The sequence below is a fragment of the Delphinapterus leucas genome, chromosome 2 (genome assembly GCF_059928025.1).
Source record: "Delphinapterus leucas isolate spDelLeu-1000000601 "Yukka" chromosome 2, BTC_Dleu_Yukka2, whole genome shotgun sequence".
Taxonomy (NCBI): domain Eukaryota; kingdom Metazoa; phylum Chordata; class Mammalia; order Artiodactyla; family Monodontidae; genus Delphinapterus; species Delphinapterus leucas.
Window position 1 is genome coordinate 169,727,621 of NC_143130.1, and position 16,368 is coordinate 169,743,988.

The 16,368-nt window shown below is 52.4% G+C and overlaps 1 protein-coding gene across 1 annotated transcript in view; it reads left to right on the top strand.

Moving 5' to 3' along the window:
• SLC24A4 (solute carrier family 24 member 4) overlaps positions 1 to 16,368 on the top strand; it is a 174,284-nt gene that overhangs the window by 115,360 nt on the left and 42,556 nt on the right. Inside the window, exons 2-9 of the mRNA XM_089906281.1 lie at positions 197 to 273; positions 4,263 to 4,337; positions 5,597 to 5,681; positions 6,209 to 6,312; positions 7,132 to 7,206; positions 9,980 to 10,005; positions 11,599 to 11,652; positions 13,274 to 13,413. Of these exons, the coding sequence (XP_089762407.1) occupies positions 197 to 273; positions 4,263 to 4,337; positions 5,597 to 5,681; positions 6,209 to 6,312; positions 7,132 to 7,206; positions 9,980 to 10,005; positions 11,599 to 11,652; positions 13,274 to 13,413 (636 nt within the window). The remainder of the gene's footprint in view (positions 1 to 196; positions 274 to 4,262; positions 4,338 to 5,596; positions 5,682 to 6,208; positions 6,313 to 7,131; positions 7,207 to 9,979; positions 10,006 to 11,598; positions 11,653 to 13,273; positions 13,414 to 16,368) is intronic.

The following is a 16,368-nucleotide window of genomic DNA, read 5'->3' on the forward strand; positions in this document are numbered from 1 at the left end:
TATCTGGATAATTCCGTATCCAGCAATGTTTTCCTAAGAGCGCAGGTCTGCCCTGGACAGAGAAGTAGCTGGCCTCTCCCCTGGTAGTCTAACACCAGGGGGGCTCTTCAGTTCCATGGCCGACCCCCCCCAGACCTCAAATGACACCCCTTGGTAACTAATATTGAATACCTTACCGTGTCCTCTTGTCTTCCAGCGATTCATGAGTTCCCCGCAGACCTGTTCTCCAATAAAGAGCGACAGCACGGAGCCGTCCTGCTACATATCCTTGGTGTAAGTGGCCCTCTCGGGGTGGGATGTCCCTAAACTTCAGGCATGTGAAACCTGTCTTCAGAACACAGCGTGTCAAAGATCTCATCCGGTCTTTGTAGAGCCCTGTGAGAACAGATGCTGGATGTGTTTTAACCACAAAGAAATGAAATCTTAAGGATAGGAAATGATTTGTTCAGTGTCACACAGCGAGTGGCCCCAGAGCCGAGACAAGGATTCACGTCTTCTTGTGCCTCATTTTCTGCTTTTATAAAATGGGAGTGACAGCATCTTTCCCAGATGTATAAATACAAGTGAACATGGGTCAAGTCCATCAGACGTCACAGGGCACGTGATAAGGGCTCTGTCCCCACTTGCTATCATGATCCCCGGGATCCCCTCACATTTTACTGCCTTGACATAACTAGTTTAAGACTTTGGTGCCCTTCTTCTCAAACTTCCCTCAGTGTTAGATGAGCCTGATGACCAGTGGTGGAGTTCAAGTAGCAGTTCAGAAAGGCACAGTGAGCTCAAAACTAAATTATAGGTAAAAGTCGCTCTTCTCTGCAGGCAAACTACAGCCCGCAGCCACTGCCCATGTCTGTAAATAAAGTTTTATTGGAACACAGCCATTCTCACGCTTTTCTATATCATCTGTGGCTGCTTTTATGCTTCACTAGCAGAGCTGAGTAGCTGTGTCGGAGACTCCGTGATCCACAAAGCCAAAAAACTTTACTGTCTGTCCCTTTGTAGGCAAAGTTTGCCAGCCCCATTGTTTACTGCAGGGAAATGAAAGTGCTCAGGGTTTAATTTTCTACTTCGCATCAATCACAGCAAATGTTCCTCCTGATGTGGTTCCCTGACCACCCAGCACCATCTGCTTACATATTTAAACCCAACACAGTATTCGTCTCTGCAAGAGATAATTAAGCAAGTGAAAGCTGGGATTCTCACATAGAGAGTTGCCAGCTGAGAATAATGTATGAGTGAAGTTTTAATTAACAGGATAAACCACTAGTGAAAATGAAGGTTGTGGGCAAATTCTGAGTGACAGACCTGTGTATTATTTCTCTAATAGAGTTATTATCTTCCTAGTATCTCTGGCTTTCCCATGCCCTCTCCTTTCACTGAGGGGGTGTGGGTTTGGCGAATTAGTCCCGTAGTTCTGTCCCTCTGCCTCATCAAAGTCTTGACAAAGCTTTTTTTCCTGAATCTGAGAGGACCTCAGGAATTTTGAAGGAATCTTTTAAAAAATTTATTTATTTACTTGACTGTGTTGGGTCTTCGTTGCTGTGCGTGGGCTTTCTCTAGTTGAGGCGAACAGGGGCTACTCTTCCTTGCCGTGTGCAGGCTTCTCATTGCAGTGGCTTCTCTCTTTTTTTTTTTAATAAATTAATTTTATTTATTTATTTTTGGCTGCGTTGGGTCTTTGTTGCTGCGCTCGGGCTTTGTCTAGTTGCAGTGAGCGGGGGCTACGCTGAGTTGCGGTGCGCGGGCTTCTCGTTGTGGTGGCTTCTCTTTGTTGTGGAGCACAGGCTCTAGGTGCGTGGGCTTCAGTAGTTGTGGCACGTGGGCTCAGTAGTTGTGGCTCGCAGGCTCTACAGTGCAGGCTCAGTAGTTGTGGCGCACGGGCTTCGTTGCTCCGCGGCGTGTGGGATCCTTCCGGACCAGGGCTTGAATCCATGTCCCCTGCATTGGCAGGAGGATTCTCAACCACTGCGCCACCAGGGAAGCCCAGCGGTGGCTTCTTTTGTCGCGGAGCATGGGCTCTAGGCGCGTGGGCTTCAGTAGTTGTGGCGTGCGGGCTCAGTAGCTGTGGCTCACGGGCTCTAGAGCGCAGGCTCAGTAGTTGTGGTGCACGGGCTTCATTGCTCCGCGGCATGTGGGATCCTTCCGGACCAGGGCTTGAACCCGTGTCCCCTGCATTGGCAGGTGGATTCTTTTTTATTTTATTTTACTTTATTTTGCGGTACGCGGGCCTCTCACTGCTGTGGCCTCTCCCATTGCAGAGCACAGACTCCGGACGCGCAGACTTAGCGGCCATGGCTCAAGGGCCTAGCTGCTCCGCGGCATGTGGGATCTTCCCGGACCGGGGCACGAACCCGTGTCCCCTGCATCGGCAGGCGGACTCTCAACCACTGCACCACCAGGGAAGCCCTGGCAGGTGGATTCTTAACCACTGCTCCACCAGGCAGGAACCTTTTAGGCCAGGCATTACCCAACTATGTCTGGAGAACCAAATCTAGCCTACCTCCTGTTTTTATAAATAAAGTTTTATTGGAATGCAACCACAGCCATTCCATGGCTAATCTTCTACAGCACCAGAGTCAAGACAGACTGTGTGGCCTGCGAGGACTCAAATATTTACTATCTGACCCTTTAAGAAAAAGTTTGCTGAGCCCTTCTTTAGAGCAAGAAAAGGCTGGAGCTTTAGAGCCAGTTTTTGTCTGTAGCACTAAGAAGCTTCTCAGAACCTCTGTCCCAAGTGAAGGAAACAGTGGTGCCATCTTGGCCCCCTTTTCTCTCCAGTGTTTCTGAAGCGTCAGGGGAGCCAGAGGCCCTTCAGCCTCACGGGACAGCCTTTGCCTGGGAGATGCTGTTGGGGGGAACTTCCGAGGGTGTGAATTCAAGTCGGTATCCTAAGCTTTGTAGCAGGGTCTCTCCCACCTCTCTCTGTCCACTTTACCCACACCCCCAGTATTTGTTTCCTTTTTCCTTCCCCCCGCCACCAAAAGATAATGTGTCAAATTCAGCGAAAGCCACACCTGGACTCCAGTAGAGTAGATGTCTACTCCAGGAGACATGTGCCTCAGATGCTTTGGTTACAGTTGATACATCTTCTACTTCAGTCACAGTTAATTAATTGTAAAGTTGTCATAATATCACGCTGTTTTAGCTGAAGCAGCCCAGCCTTTCCCTCTTTTGTGAATAGGGCATTCATGTCACTTTTTCTTTGGGGAAGAAATGGTTTCCACCAGAGCCTAGGGTAAAATCCCATCTCCTTTCCATAGGTCCTGCTCCTTGCCTCTCCCTCCAGCGTCACATTCTTTATTTTCCACCTTATTCTCACTCTGTTCTACCTGCACCAGTGACCTTGCTGTTCCTCAAATGCATCAAACATGCTCCTGCCTCAGGACCTTTGCACTTGCTGTTTCCTGGCAGTTACAGATACTTCATTTGCCTATCTGCTCGTCCCCCACAAAGAGGCAGAGGCTTTTCCTGGCATCCTCGCCACCTATCCCTAATGGCTAGAATAGTCCCTGGCACATAAGATGAGCTCAGTAGAGCCATGTTGGGTGGACAGGTCAGGGAAGAGTTCTGTAGATAAAACCGTCTAAAAACTACCCATCTGTTCTTCCTCTGTCATCAAACAGAAGAAACTGAGACCTAGAGGTGTGACTTATCCAAAATCCCAAGGCAGATAATTCCCAGGATTAGCACTGGAATTTGGACTCTGTTCCAGGAGCCTCCCAGTGTAAATGGCTTGTAGATTTTAACCTGGACCGACATCAAGCCACGTCCGAGAAAAGGCTGGGTCTCACGTCACCGTCTACTTTGGCAGGAGGTGGGCAGTCAGTAACAAGGAAATGATGCCTTCTGTAAAACTAACGAGGGGGAATCAGGATGATGGTTATTTTAAACTCTTAAAATGGCAATTTTAAATGCTTTCCCCCTTGGCCCTTAAGATTAGGATCTTGCCTTTTGAGGGCCTACCGTGGTGCTGAAGAGAGAGCTGCTTCTTTAAGAAGAAGCACAGGACCCTGTGGCATGAGTTCTAGTCCCCTCCACTGCTCAGCAAGTGATTTCTCCTGTCTGGGCTTCAGTTTCCCCATCTGTCAGTGAGGGAACTGAGGAATCACATCTCTGTGGTGCTGGAATTTTCCTCTGTGCCTCCCTCTGCTCACCTGGCCTCTGCCCGAGCAGGCTGGTTTGGAGGGTGATGGACGCCTGGCCGTGCCCATCAGTGGCAGGAGTTCTGGCTGACACTCTCTGTCTCCCCATTTCCTTCTCAGGCTCTATACATGTTCTACGCCTTGGCCATAGTGTGCGATGACTTCTTCGTTCCATCTCTAGAGAAGATCTGCGAGGTACGTGGGAAGGACTTAGTACCCTTTGGCAAAAGCCTGGGTGAGGGGCTGGGGGTGATTGACACGTGGCGTGTCGGTACCAGGCCAAGAAGGACCGGGGCGGGGAGCAGGCCCAGGCAGAGGCAGGGAGGGGCAGGACAGGATGTAGCATGGTTTGGATTCGGCTAAAAGCTATCACAGGTGCTTCAGTGGCTGAACCGCTGCAGCACCTCCTCTGCGGCAGGGCTGAGGTGGCCGGGCTTCTTCCTGGGGTCAGCGATGGGCCCCCACCCCATTTTCCATCAAGCCCAGAGCTCCAGCCCTTCCGAGGACCCCTTCTGTAGCAAGCTCAGTGGGGAGGTTGTGCTGGCCCAGCGATTGGATTCCGCAGTGGCTTCAGAGCCCAGGCTGCCCAGGAGTGCTTTGGGAGGTGAGGGCAGGAGGAGGCCAAACCCTGCCCTGAGCCAGCCTGCCCAGGGGCCTTCTGAGAACCACAGGTGGGCACCTTCAAGTAGGCATTTAGGCGGACCCAGAATCTCCGTGGTTTTCCCGAGCACCCGAAGCCTCCAGCCCCACATTCCAGATGAGAGGATGGGCCTTTGTGGCCAGAACACAGCGTTGCCAAGCAGAGTGGGCCTTGACAGTTCCAGCCCTGTCCCGTGCTGGCTCAGCCCTGGGGACAGGATGTGAGGGTCTGTTTCAGTGAGCAGCCAGGTGTCGGGCCTGCCATTGAGAAGGCCTTCTGGGATGCAGGAGCCAGGCTGTGCGTCCGAGGCCTCCACATCCCACAACCTGACGTGTGGAGGTCCGCTTGGTACCCGAGGTCTGTGTGAGCACCAGAGGAGATGGGCGCTAAACTGGTGGAATCCCCGCTGAGCACCAGACCCTGTGCTAGGCATCCAAAGATGAAAAAGACCAACCTCGTCCTCGTCATCCAGTGGGGAGGCAAGCGCATGGACCTCAGACCCTCACTGCGTGATTCGTGTTTCAGCTCCTCTGTCCCAGGGGAGTGGCTGGCTCGTGGTAGCCACTTAGAAAGACTTCATCAAGGAGATGTTATTTAAGGGCTCAGAGAGTGAACAGAAATGGACAGATGGGGGAAGGGGACAGGCAATTCTGGGTTGAGTGCCTGGCAGTGTGGAGGAGGTGCAGGGAGGAGAGGCCACCGCACCAGCTGCCGTGCTGCTCCCCTGCCCTCTCCCTGGCTGCCAAGTGTCCAGTTAGCATGTTTACTGCCCCCACCTTACAGCCCTGAGGGTCTGCGGTCGCTTCTGTTTCAGAAACTCCATCTGAGCGAAGATGTGGCTGGAGCCACCTTCATGGCTGCAGGAAGCTCGACGCCAGAGCTATTTGCCTCTGTAATTGGTAAGAAGTCCCGTCGCCCCAAGACACAGGATGCAGAGAGAGCCCAGGTTTGGTGTCCAGACTAGTGTGGGCATTTGTCAGCTCTGAGTCTCAGTTTTCTCATCCGTAAAATGGGAGAAGTAGAGAGATAGAAAGTGAATTAGTGGTTCCCAGGGGTGTGAGGTGGAGTGGGGTACTAACAGGTATGGGGTTTCTTTTGGGGGTGAAGGGAACGTTCTAAAATTAGATTGTGGTGATGACTGTATAATTCTGTGACTGGACCAGAAAACACTGAATTATATGGGTGAATTTTATGACATGTGAGTTACATCTTAATAAAGCTGTTCAGAAAGTGGGAGCATTAGAGTAGCCGGTCCCTGAGGGCACCTCCACCTCGGGTTTTGTTGTCCTCAACCATGTCGCTGGTGCTCTCTGATAATAAGAACAGCTTCCCTCCGTTCGTGGGGTGGGGGACACAGAGCCGGCCCGGGTCTGAGGAGGGGGAAGGCCTGGGCTCTGCAGAGGAGTTTGTGCCTCTCTCTTTCCAGGTGTGTTCGTCACTCATGGAGATGTCGGGGTCGGGACCATCGTGGGCTCTGCTGTGTTCAACACCCTGTGTGTAATCGGAGTTTGTGGATTATCCGCAGGGCAGGTCAGTGGTCTCTCTCTCCGTACGAAATGACATAGGGACAGCGCGGGGAGACCCAAGGCCCAGCCCCAGCCGAGCCCGTAAGTGCTGTGGCTGTCAGAAACGGTTTCCTCTGCGAGCCTGCTTCCTCACGTGTAGCAGGGCTGTCCTTCCTTCCTTCCACCGGTGGGTCTGAGAGCAGAAAGAGCATCAGCTCCATGGCTGGTCCAAGGGGGGAGCGTTCATTCAACAGCAGTAAATATTTAAGAGGCGTCTCCTGTAACTCTGACCCTGAGCTAGACTTTGCACATATTTGGGTCCCGCCTTCGGCCTCCCCACAGGACGCACAAAGCTGGCTTGTTGTTGAAACCCCATCGCATCTTCCTGGTCCTCAGAGCCCCAGGGAGACATTAGACTCAATCTCAGAGAGTCAGGCTCAAGGGTAGGCCCCGCCCGGCCAAGGGAGGTAGAGGTAGGCAGCCGATCACCCCCGGAAGGTTCGAACATCGGAGGGAAGAGTGAGTGCCTCTGGCCTCTCCCCCTGACACATGGCTTCTGCTGAGAAACATGCCATGTGGTCACCTTGGAGGAACAGGGGGCAGCTTTGCCATCATTTAGGAACATGATGTGGTATCATTCCATCCCCAAATGTGACAAAGAGCACAGGGTGGCCTTGAATGGCCAGACAAGATGTGGTTCTGGTGGCACAGTTAAGATGAGCTCCGTGGACATGTGTCTGCACCTGCAGGGGTCTGGGGGTGGTGGGAGCCCCCCAGCAGTGTCCCCCGGCCCCCGTACCCCATCTCCCCAGCCAGTAACAGCTGATGTCCCTTTGCTCAGCAGGTCATCCGTCTGACGTGGTGGGCCGTGTGCCGAGACTCTGTGTACTACACCCTCTCTGTCGTTGTGCTCATTGCCGTGAGTTACCTTCCCCCCGCTCTACCCCCCGCCCCTGCGAAGGCACCAGGGCCCTGCCCACCTCTGTCCCTGGCACTAGAAACAGAGAACCCACGGCGCCCCTACCCTGGGGTGTGCTGGCCACTCATTGCAGTCATGTTGACCAGTCTCCCTCCACCGTGCCTCCCTGTCCCGAAAATCTCATACCTGATGCTTTGCTTACCCATCACATCCAGGTACCACCCTGAGGGCACAAAGGCCTTGAAAAAGCTAAAGAAGGCATCATACGGTTGATGCAGTTAAGCTCAAGCACATGGTCCTCAGAGGCCTTCAGATCCTCACTTAGAGCCCATTTACTAAAGAGCGGAGTTTCTGCTTTCCCACCTTACCACGGAGCAGGGAAGAGAGGCCAGCTGGGAGCAATCAGGGTTGGCAGCTGGGAGCAAGGATATGGACAGAAAAGGCAGAGGGACTGAAACAGGGATCCCTGAGGGCTCGGGTACATCGTGGTACGTGACAGTGACACAGCCCATGACACAGGTTACTGCCATCCACAGGGGAACAGCTTCCATCCAAAAGGAGCTTTAAAGTGGCGGCATGAGGGCAGGTCATTTTCACGAGGGCAGATGCACATGGCATGCCCAGATTTCAGAGTATGGAGCGTGCCCTAGAGTGACAGTCCTCAACCTAAGAACATCTAGAGCCAACTGGATTTGATAATCATGACCCTTGTATTAGTTATCTGTTGCTGTGTAACAAATTTCCCTTAACGCTCAGCAGTTTAAAACAGCAAACGTTTCTTGCTTCCATTTTCTATGCATCAAATCTGGGAGTGGCTTAGCCGAGCCCTCTGGCTCACGGGTGTCAGCCAGGGTATAGTGATGTCAAGGCTCCCGTGGGCAACGATCTGCTTTCAGGATCACTCGCTAGGCTTCAGGCCGGCCTCGAGCTGTTCCACAGTGCAGCTCTCGGCATGGGGACGGGTTTCCCTCCCAGCAGGGGCGAGGAGGCACCAAGCTGAAAGCCACAGTCTGCTTGCAACCGAATCTCGGAAGTGACAGCCCATCACTGTTGCCATATTCTGTTACGAGCAAATCCCTAAGTTCAGGCCATGCACACAGACGAGCATGAAGATCAGACAGTGGGATCATCGGGGCACCTGAGAGGCTGCCCACCACACCCCCCAAAAATGAAAGTTATAGATAAAACTATTTACCTATATACAATTTTACAAAATCAATATAATGCCCAAACTATACCATAAAGGACAAATAAAAGTAATTCATAATAAAAGAATACATCTTTCAATGTGTAAATGTTTGGGCATGAAGGTGCTAGAATGCTGAATGAGGTGATCCGTTGCCCCCATATGGGAAATCTCCAGGCCCTACAGCTACCAGTGCAGACTGAGGCTGGTATGCTGGGCTGGCAACCCCGTGAGTGGTGCCGAGATGATGTGATTTTCCAAAATTATGAATGACTCCTGATAAAATCCTAAACAGAGCCAAGTACAATCATCCCTCCATTTGCATGACAGTTAACTTGCTAGAAAATTAAGTATTTATTAAAACCATGTAAGAATACTTTGATTTGCAAAATGGAATTAATTTTGAGGCGCAGGTCATTTTTTTTTTCTGCTTGCCTAAATATCTAGCAGGACATTTAAGACGTGTGCCAAATACGGAAGAACTCCTCTGGTAGAACCATTTCATATGCTCTAGGCTGACTAGCACCCTGGGCCTTCACTGCCTCTAAATGCCAGTAGCCCTCCATTGGGTTATAAAAGCTGAAACTATCCCCATAAATGTCCCCCAGGTTTCCCAGGTGGTGGCACTGAGCTCCCCTCTATTGAGTGCCTCTTCCTCAGAGGCTTGAGTTTGGGGAGCCTCACAGCAATGCCCAGCCAGGAGGACCCTCTCTGAAGTGACTTCCCAAAGCAGATTCTGTGTGTGCTGCCTGCCATGACAGCCAGGAGAGGGGTACAATGGGCCCAAGTCCAGACAACATCCCCCTGGTCTCTCCTGGCATCCCGTGTCTCCAAGATCAGATTGGTGGGCACTGCCCCTCCACCTTCCTGTGCGCACTGGGCCTGGCTGGGGCGGTCACAGGACTCCTCCCCTGGACCACGGAAGCATCATTCATCCGTGTCCCACGTAGGCAATGCTGAGTGGAATTGTTGGGCAATGTCAGTGCCCTCTTAGGAAGCCACGGCATCCCCACCATCACCCCCGGCCTCCTTTCAAATGGTACAAATGGGTCCTTTGCCCTCAGAGTTTCCAAAGGGGTTACTCTTTATTTTTTAAAAAATGACACCCCTTCCTCCCCGCCCACACACACAGAGGTACCACAGATTGATCGATCGATAGATAGATAGATAGGTAGGTAGATAGATGATACATAGGTAGGTAAGTAGGTAGATAGACACAAACATACATACATACATACAGAGATGCCTTTTCAGTTTTTAAGAGTCTTGATTTCAGCAACTCTGTTCCATTAATGAGGGCAGACCCCTGCCATGTTGGCCCCAGTGGCTACTTGGACTGTTGGTAGCACAGGCCAGTTCTCTTTGGAGACCCACCCTAGACCTCACACTGCAGCATCTACTGACCAAGGTTTCCACTAAGGAAAGGTCACCTTCTATGTTTGAGAAACCCAGACATGGAGAGAAGAGCCAGCTTTCTGTGAAACACATAACTGGCCTATGTGTTGGTTCTGGGCACTTAGAGGTCTGCGTTTGTTCTTCTTTTGGAATAAATCTGTTGCCCCGCCCTTTGTTTCTTTTGCCTTCCAGTTCATATATGATGAAGAAATTGTGTGGTAAGTTTTTAAAGTTTGTTTCTCGTTGTTCCTTTTTTGTTAGTATCCTTGCTTGTCGGGTTCATTGAAGCTTTTTTAAAATTATTTTTACAAACATAAGTTTATGAACTTGTGAAAGTAAAAAGGGTATCATTCTAAGCAGTCATGCCTTTATTCTTTCAAAGTGGCAAAAAATTGTTTCCCTTAGTATTCCCACCCTGCCACATATCAAGATATATTATAAAGCTAAAATAATGAAAACAGTATGGTGTTTTGCACAGGGATAAGCATAGGCCAATATGGAACTGAGAACCCAGTAATGGGCCCAGTTCTGGGCTGGGGGAATACGACAGGAATCATGACAAGGTACTAAGTTGGGGGAGGCGGGAGTGGTCCTCATACTACAAAAACGAGGAATTCATATAGAATAAAATAGCATCAGCTCCTTCCCTCACACCTTATACAAGAGTAAATCCCAGAAGGATTAAAGATCTCGCTGTGAAAAGCAAAATTAAAACAATTTAGGATAGAATATAGGGACTCATCTTTATGATATGGAGGTAGGAAGTGATTTCTTAATCAAGATACATAAAGCACAAACTTCTAAAGAGGTTGATATTGCCACTCTGATTTATAGGGCATGAATGTATCTTACATCCATAAGCCATAAAAATGGCTCTCTTCATTGACCATGATTCAGATCTGCACCCTGTATGTGGTTATTTGTTGGGCATAGATTCAGGAGAACTGATGCGAGCGGCTGCGTGCTATGGGCCCAGAGCATCCTGGTTCTGGGTCCTCACCCACCGTGTGAGCCAAGAAGTCTCTCCCTTTCTGGGTCTCCTTTCCCTCATCTGCAGGTGGAGTTTTGAGGGGGTGGTCGGGTCATCTACAGACCCCTTTGTGGCTCTGCTGGGCTGTGGGCTAGCAGAGGAAGAGCTCCCCAAGGTGACTGTAGCTCATGTCAGGCACATAGTAGGTCTTCAGGACACACTTGTCAGATGACCCAACAAATTAAGCTGTGTGACTCCTCAGAGGCTTGTGTTCTGAGCTACAAAAATCCCCACCATGTGTGGGGTTGAACGCTGGTTCTGCAGGACGGCGATAAGAGTGCACCCCAGAAAGACCCCCACCCAGCCCAGCCCCCGTGTTTGGCCCAAGAGGCTCCTGTGACTGGCCCATCTCTTCAGGCAGTTCTTAGGGTCCCTTCCCACCTGCACCCACAGCTTCTCCTGTCGCTGGCCAGAATCTCGGGTGACCATAGGGGCTCTTAGCATCATGACTCCAGGCTACTCCCCTCCCTGAGTCTGGGATGAGGTAGCCCTGGGCCCTCCTTTTTCTAGGTAGCTGGGGGCACTCCTCCTGAGCCGTGTAGATGAGACCCCCTGTAGTTGAGAAGGCCCCACCCTCAGCCTTCTCTGTTACCAAGCGAGCTTCAGACTGCAGGACGGCTGGGGGCTGGGTGGCTCGCCCGCATGCCTGGGTCCTGGGCCGGGCGCTGGGTCAAGGAAGGTGAGAGGACCACGCACCCTGCTCCGCCCGCCGCGCTGGTCACTCCCAGCCTTCAGCGCCGCGGGCCTCCTGGCTCTAACCAGTCTCCTTTCTGTCTTTGAGGTGGGAAGGCCTGGTGCTCATCATCTTGTACGTGTTTTACATTCTGATCATGAAGTAAGTGCCCTTTCTCCTCTTCTGGGCTGTCTCACCCCTGGTTTCACATCCTGCTGTAGCCTTTTGTCCGAGCAGGAAGAAAACCTCCTTCAGCCCTTGCGGTCACTTCTGGCCACCCCAGTTCTCCGGGGGACACCCTGCTGGGGCAGCCAGAGTGGGAGAGAGATAGTCAGCCTCTGTGTTAGGATGCTGTCTGCACTTGGGCCGGGGTAGGTGGCTGGCTGGTTGTGGGGAGGTTGAGGCCCCTCCCCAAAACAAATAACAAGTGGGGATCTCTCTCCCAGCCCGGTCCACACCCCTGGCCCGTGCCGCAGGGGAACCGCTCGTTTGTGCTGACTCTATAAATTGCCTGATAATTTAATGCCACTCTTTTGAAAGCGCCGGGCACCTCCATTTTGTCAGACTTCATAAAATGCCACCCCTCGGGGCTGCCACCTTGCGCAGCTGCACCGGGCACCGCTTGTAGTTGTAAAGCAGACCTCGGCGCCAGGCTTGTGTACCCTGAGGCCCTCCAGAAGCTGCCCAGGTCAGAATCATCTCAGAACTACCCATGATGAATTAACATTCAGCCATAAAAAGGGAAGGAAATTCTGACTCATGCCACAAATGTGGACGAACCTTGAGAACATTATACCGAGTGAAAGGGATCCACTCACAAAAGGACAAATACTGTGCGGTTCCACTTATGTGAGGTGCTGAGGAGACGCAGATTCCTAGAGGCAGGCAGCAAATTAGAGATTGATTACCAGGTGCTTGGGCGAGGGAGTAATTAATGACTCATGGTGAATGGGAACAGAGTTCTGTTCGGGATACTAAAAATTTGGGAACTAGATAGTGGTGATGGTTGCACAGCCTTACGGATGTAATTACTACCACTGAATTGTGCACTTAAAAATGGAAAATAGTTAAAATGGCAAATTTTATGTGGTATGTATCTTTCTACAATTAAAAGAAAAAAAAAGGCTACCCACGAGCTAAGCCACATTCAAGTTTGTAAGTTTCTCCTCACACCTCCGCAGGTAATTAAAAAGGAAAACACCACTGAGGTTTACGACGCTCTGAATCCCCCGTTGACCTAAAACGTTTATAATGTTTTATAAAAATGGGTGATAAGCTGTCAAACTGCAAGAGAATGGTCCTTAAACCATCTCCTCTCTGAGTGCCTTGCAGTGGGGCCGCCAGCCTGGGGTCTGGGATGGAGTCTGTTTTCGGTGTGGGCAGCAGCGCTGGCTGGGATGGTGCAGGGAAGGGCCCCCAGGCAGCCCACGGGAGCAAGGCCAGCCAGGCCTGGGAACACCTGCTTTGAGCCTGTTCCGAGGCTGGGCTGAACTTCTTTTGTCAGGACAGGTTTATAGCATGCAGAGGTAGGCGTCAGTCATTTTCTTGGGCTGAAGGTCTCCTATGGCCCCAGGAGGCCCGCTCAGGAGGAGCAGGCCCCCTGCGACTGCACATTATCCCAAGGTTCCTGTCAGGAGCCTCTGTCAGCTGGGTTGAAAAGCCTCAGCCCCCCACCAGCTCCCCCAGGGCCATGCTCACTGCAGGTGCACAGGGGAAGGAGGTGGGGGAGGGCCCTGCCCAGTCTATCCCGCAGCTCTGACCTCCCGCCTTAACTGACTTGCAGGTACAATGTGAAGATGCAGGCCTTTTTCACAGTCAAACAAAAGACCATTGCAAATGGCAACACGGTCAACAGTGAGCTGGAGGATGGTAATTACTGTGATAGTAGCTCTGATGACCCTTCCATGCCATTGCTGGGGCAAGGTAAGGCTGAGCAGACAGGAGCAGGCAAGCCATGTCATTGAAAGTACTCTCCCCTTCTCTTCCGTGCATACACACGCTCCCTCTGAATTGTCACTCTTCCCCTTGGCCACGGGACCCTAAATGAGGAGGGCGCGTCATTTAGGAGGTGTGGCTCAGGTGGGCGTTTACTAAGATGGGAGAAGGATGAATCACGAGTCCGTGGTCACGTCCTCGGGGATCGCCCCAAGCCTCCCGAGGCAGTCTCAAGCCCTGCTTGGCTTTCCTGAAATGCAGTGAATTACATCTCTGACCCATGTCAAAGACCAGTGACAGGAAGCTGAGGACTTGGGAAGGCAGAGCAGGCTCCGTCTCCCTGTGGTTTCTCAAATGCCAGGCGCAGTTCTGGAGAGCTCTGTTCTAGAGAGACCACTGGCTCCTTGCCGAGATGGACAGCAAGGCCGGGAAGGGTGCCACGGAGCTTCGAGGACTTCCAGACCCACCCCCGAGAGCCCTGGTGGGAGCCCCTTCCCCTGGGGACTGTGGTCTGGCCTCCTCAGCTTCTCTTTGGCCCCTTGTCCGGGGGTTCTGGGCCTCCGGAGCCAGCCCGTGTCTGTCAGCTTCCCCAAATGTCTGGGCCCGACCAGCTCCTGCCTTGGAAACCTTGTCCTCAACTCTTAATCCAGCCAGTTACCAGGTGACTCCATCTGTGGGGACAGCTGCCAGGAAGGCGAGAGAGTTCACACTCTTCCCCATCCAAGACCTGTGTTAAGGCCTGAATAGATTCTTGGGGTTAAGATCTGGAAAAAACCAGCTTAAGCTGACATTGTTGAGTTCCACCCACAGTGTTGCTAGAGGCCTCCTTTAACCAGGACAGAGCCCCTTGGACCAGCTACCCGAGGAGTATTTCTCCTTTGTCCCTCATGGCCTTGGGCAAGTCACCCCCTCTTTCAGGTAACTTTAATTCCTTTGTGGTGTCACTGATGTCTCAGAGCGGACTGTTTGCCAGTGTCTGGGACACGTGGAGGCCGAAATCTATATTCCGAGGCCCTCTCCCCAGCCTCCACCCTGGGGTGGGTCAGGGTAGGAGCTCCCCGCATGTGCGTTCTGGGCAAGCATGCTCTGTCCTGTCCCAGGTAACCCCCAGTAGGAAAGCACCTGTCGTGGGTGCTGAGTGAGGGGTGGATTTCTCCACGTGGAAGGAGGGAGGCTGGTGGGGAGAGGGTGTGAGTGCGGCCAAGGCTACAGCCTGGCTGCCGAGGCCTACCCGCGGGTGGGCGGGGTGAGAAAGGAGGCCTGCAGAGGGTGAGGGTTTCCCACAAGTTTATTGCTTTTCCCCAAATTTCGAAGCCCAGGGCAGTTTCTAAAAAACTGGAAGATTAGACACAGGATTGCCCCCAGGCACAGGGAAAGGTGCGAAGATAGGTTTCCCTCCAGCTCTTATCAGGGTGAATGCGCTTAGATAAAGGCCGAGGAGGAAAAGATTTGGGGGGTTGGGGGGATGCAGGCCTGGAACTGGAGAGGTGGGAAACCCAGAGATACAGCCCCAGTTGGTGGATGCCCCTTCCCTCCCAGAGGGCCGTGTGCAGGGCACTGTCCCCTAGAAGCAGACAGACTGACAGGGGCAGGAAGAAGGAGTGCCTGTACCACCCCAGGGGGATGGGGCCGGGCCTGAGGAGACCGGGGCTTCGGGGCTTTGCCTTTTCTCACGGTGCTGCCACAGAATCTTTCCAACTCGGAGCTTCTCTCCCCTGGTGCTCAGCCTTCAGGCAGGTCGTGTAGACTGCCCCATCCAGGGTTGTCAAAGATTGCTGGCTACTAAATTATTGCAGGAAAACACGCACACGCACACCCCTGGCTTTGCTGGTATCAGCTTTGGTATTTCCCCATATATGTAAAATCAGACATTTTTAACCCAACCTCTTGACAGGAGAGGACACACTGCCTTTTTACCCCCACTTCTATTAAATACCTTTATGTACTTAAATGTTCTTAAAGGTCCTACAGTTCCGCTCACCAAGTCAGCTCGAGCCAGTTTTCTCTCGAGGGGAGTAGCATCCTCCAACTTTGTTCTGCGTACGGTTGTTTGGGGTTTTCTCTCCCTACAAGTTTTACGCGTTTTTTACATCACACTTCAGTTCAGCTCAAGAAAGCAGAGCACGATACACCAAGAAAAGGTGACGAGGGCAAAGGCGGGAAGGCACGCCTTCGTGTCCTGTCACGGCTGGGGGTCCGGCCTCTCGTTGTTGGCTGTCAGGTGGCCTTGAACACGGCCTGACAGCCAAGGCCATCTTGACCGCTGCCTGGGCTCACTCTGGATCCTTTCCAAGCCGCCCTGGCCTTAGACACAACTTTGGCTTGGAGCAGGGAGAGAGGGAAGGATACCTGGCCTTAGGCTGAACTGCCGGAGAAACATGCTGTACCTGGTTGGGTTCCCTGCTGGGCCGGTGCCAGGACGAGGCGCCTGAGGAGTCAGGTATCATGGCTCTTCCCTCCTCCTGAGCTCGTCTGTTCCCCCAGGTGGTGCCCACGGTAGGGCTGGTTCTACCCACGGAGCCTGCGGCTGTTCTGCTGGCTTCCCCCTCCCTCTGAGGTGCAGGCTGCAGAGGAGGGAAGGAGTCCAGCTTTCCTGCAGCAGGGCGGGGCAGCGGGCACGGGGGCTCCCCGATCCTCAGAGTGGGACCGAGCCAGGAGAGGGGACCCTCCAGAAGGCCAGAGGTCCCGAGCATCGAAGCCCCTCTACTAACACCCTCCTTCACATAACCAACCCCCTGGCATCTGGGCCACCATCGAGAATGCTGCCCCAGACTCCCCGGTGTCCACCGCACGCTAATCACCTCTGGCAATCTCTGTTGGCCTTTGTCTCCTTAACTCTTCTCCTCTTCTAAATTGTAAGTAATCTGCTTTCATCCAAGCCGTAACACATGCATTTACAAAACAAAATCCGTGAGTCCAACGCACGCCTTGTTGGAGGTTAGT